Here is a 5,044-nt window from a genome sequence, read left to right on the forward strand (position 1 = left end):
TACAATAATGTACAACTTTTGTATAATGTATAACTTTAATGCAATGACGTCTAAACAATGGCAAAATAGTAACTTTCTATAATGTGTATTGTAAAAAAATGACAGTAACTTCGAATTTACCGCATAATGATGACGTATGAATGGTGACAATTCCGATTGGCCGTTGACGGTCACGTGATTTATATATGCGCGTAAGCATACCCTTGTCTTTGTATCATGGGCTTTACCACAGTATATACTGTGGCTTTATCATGACTTTACATTACATTACCGTTCGCTATGCCATCGCATTGCACTGCATGCAACTGTTCAAACAACAGTAATCAAGGCTATGCACTGGTCAGGTATCCGCACGATGAGTCATTAAAACAAAAATGGATTGCTGCGGTTGGAAGAGGCAAGAACTGGTCACCTAGTAGTTCTCAAAAACTTTGCGAGGTTAGAAACAATGTGCAGTATGTACGTTTTAATTCTGCACTTTGGAAGATGAATAGATATAACAATGTAATTTATTGTTAGACTCAAACATGTTGTGGTTTTTTTTCTGTAGGTACATTTTGAGCCATCGCAAATTGAATTTGTTGCTGGGCGTAAACGAGTAAAACTAGGTTCAGTTCCTTCTCGTTTTTGTACGTGTCTTTTACAGGATCGAAAGAACTGTCCGAGGAATAGTTTCATTGCACAATTACCTCTAAACGAGCAACCATCAAGAAGAAGTAAGCAATTTAAAAATGTGCCTAGAAATCATTGTGATCACACATATAGTAAGTCAAACCAGCGAAAGCTACTAACACCATTAACTATTAATAATATATCCAATGGAAAGACATATCTAAGAAAAAAAAGGGGATACTTGATTCAACATCAATGTGGTTGTGTACAGACTGTAAAACCATTAACCAAAGAAGATATACAAACTATTGCAAAATCTCAAGAAATTGTAGAACAAATAGACGAAATGCAGTCAATGGATGAGAATAAGGATTTACTGAAGAGCATTATAGATGAAAATAAACAGTTGCAGAATAAGATGAAAGGAACTATGGAAGTAATAGTAAAAATAGACAAGACTGAAGAAATTGATATAAAAGATGAGAATAAGGATTTACTGAGGAGCATCATAGATGAAAATGAACAGTTGCAGAATAGTATAAAAGAGACTGTGGAAGACGTAGTAAAAGTAGAGAAGATTGAAGAGATTGATATAAAAGATGAGAATAATGATATACTGAGGAGCATTATCGATGAAAATGGACAGTTGCGGAATAAGATAAAAGGAACTGTGGAACAAGTAGTAAAAGTAGATAAGAAGACTGAAGAGATTGATGTAAAAAATAGAAAGTTATACGAAGAAAATTATGAACTAAAAAATTAAAATATTAAATAAACGTGTGCAACTTATGCAAGAAATGTTGGCTCAGAATGGACAGCTTTAAAAACTGGGCTGAAAGAAACTATTAGAAATTTATAGAATGTTTCAAAATAAACATTTCTAAAAGCATTGGGCATGCGTTTTACTTGGGATTAAAACTCTTAGTTGATAAGTTTAATTCAGTAAAACAAACAGTCGCAATCGTAATAAACTATTAATTGATTTGAAATGATGAAACTGTGTGCAATGCATATGCCTTTAGAGCAAATAATTTGTTTTATAAACTATTATAAAACAATGTATAAAAAATTATTATCAAAGTCCTTAATTTATTGCAGTATATATACAGGGTGTCCTAAAAAAAAAAGCCAAAATTTAGGGAGATATTTCTCACACCTAAAGGATGAAAAAATGTTATATGAACATGGGTGCGGAAACCCATTTTATTTCTGCCTGGCTTCTTTTCTGAGTATGTGACGTTACGGCTAAATGAGGTAGTGACCTTATTTGCCAGACAACTTAAGGTCACTTTAAAAACAAATGTAAATAAACCTACTGATTAAACGATTATCGTCCACAATGATTAATCTTAAATTGTTTCTTGTGTAAGTAATATAGTCAACAGTATTTTCAACACAACTCCTGAATAAAGCGTTTCCGCACATGTTCATATAACATTTTTTCATCCTTTAGGTGTGAGGGATATCTCCCTAAATTTTGACCCCCCTTTTTTAGAACACCCTGTGTTTTATATATATATATATATATATATAGACTAATTAATAATAATAAAGTAATAAGTTCTCTTACAGTAACATGTTTACAATATACGGTTGTTTTTTATTAAAAAGTTATTAACAAAATGTTTAATAAAATAATAATAATACAGTACTAAAAGAAATAATTTGCTGATATGTGTGTATAGACACTAGTGTGTATAGTACTAAAGAGTCTCTAGGGTCATGTTCCAAAACTCACTCTGGGTAACTAAAATCTATAGTTTACGTCACGTACACTAGCATTTTAGTTAACTAGAGTGAGTTTTGGAACATGACCTAGGAGAGAGGCGCTAATGGGTTATGTGACCAGCTCTCCGTGATTGGCTGGCAACAGTAGGTGCTTTCCAGTTAACGGCACAAGTCGACACAAACGTCATTCTATCTTTGTTGCTCACTAGATGTTGAAAAGAGACAGAATGACGTTTGTGTCGACTTGAGTCGCTAAATGAAAAGCACACATTTATGTAGTAAGGTGGACATTGCGAGATTGCGATGCCAATGCAGAAGAGGACAGGAGAGGTTATTATGATGTAGGGATCCTTTTGTTAATAAGAGATAGAACACCGAGGCTGCAGGATGCGGATTGGTCGTCCACCATTAATGGGATATTTCCGCTTTGAGTATATTTTACAATTAATAAAGATAGTGTATAGTATATGTCAATTTATGACATATAACCACAATATTAAGGGGATCCTAAAGCCGTTTGTAATACCGGCTTTTTTTCTTAGCACTAATCTTTTAATTGGCTTTATAGAAATGCAAAATTCTTGTCTAGAATTAAAGTACGGATCAAAATCTAGGTCATGGTGGTCGAATTTATATTGAAAACGAGAAAAAATTAATATTTTTGTTAATTTTTGCTTCCTCATAAAGGAAGCTTTGTTTTCGTGAAAAAAAAATTTTTTTTAAGTATTTTTGGCAAATTGTTTAGAATGTTCTAAAACGTCGAAAAATCACTTTTATACAAAATGTCCGTGTGTATGTATGTATGTATGTGTGTATGTATATGTATGCTTTTGTTGTCCGTATATGCTCTAACTTCCGTAATTTTTTAGATATCGGGATGTTTTTTTTTTAATCGATAGAGTATCATTCAAGGAAGGTTGAATTTGGCGATGATCGGTAAAGGGGTTTTTTTTTAAAAAAATTTTGAATTTTTTTAGAAATGTCCGTGGTTGCTCTAACTTCCGCAAATTTGGAGATATCGATTTATTTTTAATTTTATTATATTTTTTAGTCTTTTCTACCCCTATTTCATATATAATGTTTTAAAATTTGGTTGATTAACCCCAGCTTTATACGCGATTAAAGGTCCATAATTTTGCTCGCATATAAAGCTAAGTCTAATCAACCGAATTTAAAAGAATTATATATGAAATAGGGGTAGAAAAGACCGAAGTAAAAATTGTTTTTTGAGTTTTCAATGCCAATGTGTTGCCAATCAAAGCCAATCAGAGGGCCGTATTAGGATCTTAAGACATCACATCCTCCATGAGGAAGCCAAGTGCAAATTTCTAATTTGCACCATTTTTAATATTTTAATTATTGACGGACAGCATCGTATTAACAAAACACAGAAACACGTTCGTCTGTAAAATAATTAGCACCGTTACATTTTATTTTTTGTTTTAACCGGTTTATTTCGTTGTTTTAAATAACATATTAAAAATAGAGAACGATATCGGCAGGGCTAAAAAAGTTATTTAAGGGGATCCTATAGTAGCGGTAGTTACCGACATTTTTTCATTTTAAGGAATTTTTGAATTGGCTTTACAGAATTGCAAGTTTTTGGTCTAGAATTAAAGTACGCACAAAAATCTACATCGCGTTGTACGATTTCATATCGGGAACAAAAAGAAATTAAAAATTTTACTAATTTGGGCACATACAACTGTCATCTGACGACAATAACAAAATTACTGCAGTTTAATGACACCAAGGCGACGTAGGGACAACACGTAGGAACAATATCGTGTAAATAAAACTAAGATTAAACGTCTAGAAAAAAAGATTCCGTAAAATGAAGTTTTATTAAGCAAAAGCACATTTAGGTTGACAGGATAAGCAGTATTGCGTGTAGCGAGAGATGACGCAGCAATCGAACAAAAACAGATGCCTCTGGTTAGACAAGGACAGACATAGATATATAACATAGAAAACAAGATTAGAAATGTTGACATTACCGACGTCGAGGAAGTTCGGCCTTCGCTATAGGATCCCCTTAAGATCAAGTCACGAAAATCAGTTTTTTGCGAAAATCTCGTTTTGTATGGCTCGGAGGTCAATTAAGGTAGTTACAAAAAAGAAAGATCATGAAATTCTCTACAAAAATGGTTCTATTTATTTTTCACGTAGTTTATATGCAACATTACTTACCCATGTATAATATATATTTTACTCAAGGTGATCATCGCGGTATAACATGGTTAAAAACACAACATGGTTAAAAACACATGGTAAAAAATACAAAAAATAAAAAATATTCTTTCTTTTACACTTGAGTTACAATAAGTTAGGTCCTTTGATTTTTCTTTTTGATTTAATGTTACTATTTTTTTATTTAATTTAGATTTTACGATACTTTTAAAATTGTAGGTGGCACTCACTTTTGGTATACGTGATGATAATATTTGCTTTGTACAAAAATTCCATGATAAATATCCACAAAATTAGACCGGCATGACCTAAGGACAACATTTAAGAACAATATCGTGCAATTAGATCTATAGTCCAGCAGCCACCGCCTGTTTTTTTCAGCGATTAATAACAGGCTAAATCTTCGTGAGTAGGTTCGGTTCGACAAGACGCCCAAGTCTTCCCTGTGAAAATTCTCGATAGAGGTATAGCTAATGAAGTGCACAGGTGTAAAACATGTCAATTTGGTGGAGTG

At 32.7% G+C, this 5,044-nt stretch overlaps 1 protein-coding gene across 1 annotated transcript; it reads left to right on the forward strand.

Annotated features, from left to right (window-relative positions):
* The first annotated feature begins 244 nt into the window (after positions 1-244).
* Positions 245-2,220, forward strand: LOC112461960. The gene is made up of 2 exons (XM_025027432.1): positions 245-438; positions 551-2,220. Exons 1-2 carry the CDS (start codon positions 280-282, stop codon positions 1,373-1,375), a joined length of 984 nt encoding a protein of 327 aa, XP_024883200.1. The 5' UTR covers positions 245-279; the 3' UTR covers positions 1,376-2,220.
* The last annotated feature ends 2,824 nt before the right edge of the window (positions 2,221-5,044 follow it).

Source organism: Temnothorax curvispinosus, unplaced genomic scaffold, assembly GCF_003070985.1.
Source record: "Temnothorax curvispinosus isolate PA1 unplaced genomic scaffold, ASM307098v1 QBEX01011896.1, whole genome shotgun sequence".
Taxonomy (NCBI): Eukaryota; Metazoa; Arthropoda; class Insecta; order Hymenoptera; family Formicidae; genus Temnothorax; species Temnothorax curvispinosus.

What these genes read in the sequence shown, in the direction of transcription:
- LOC112461960 (XM_025027432.1), top strand. Translation starts at nt 280, where the DNA reads ATGCCATCGCATTGCACTGCATGCAACTGTTCAAACAACAGTAATCAA. An exon ending in GTTCTCAAAAACTTTGCGAG is followed by an intron (nt 439 to 550) that starts GTTAGAAACAAT and finishes TTTTTTCTGTAG; the next exon opens with GTACATTTTGAGCCATCGCA.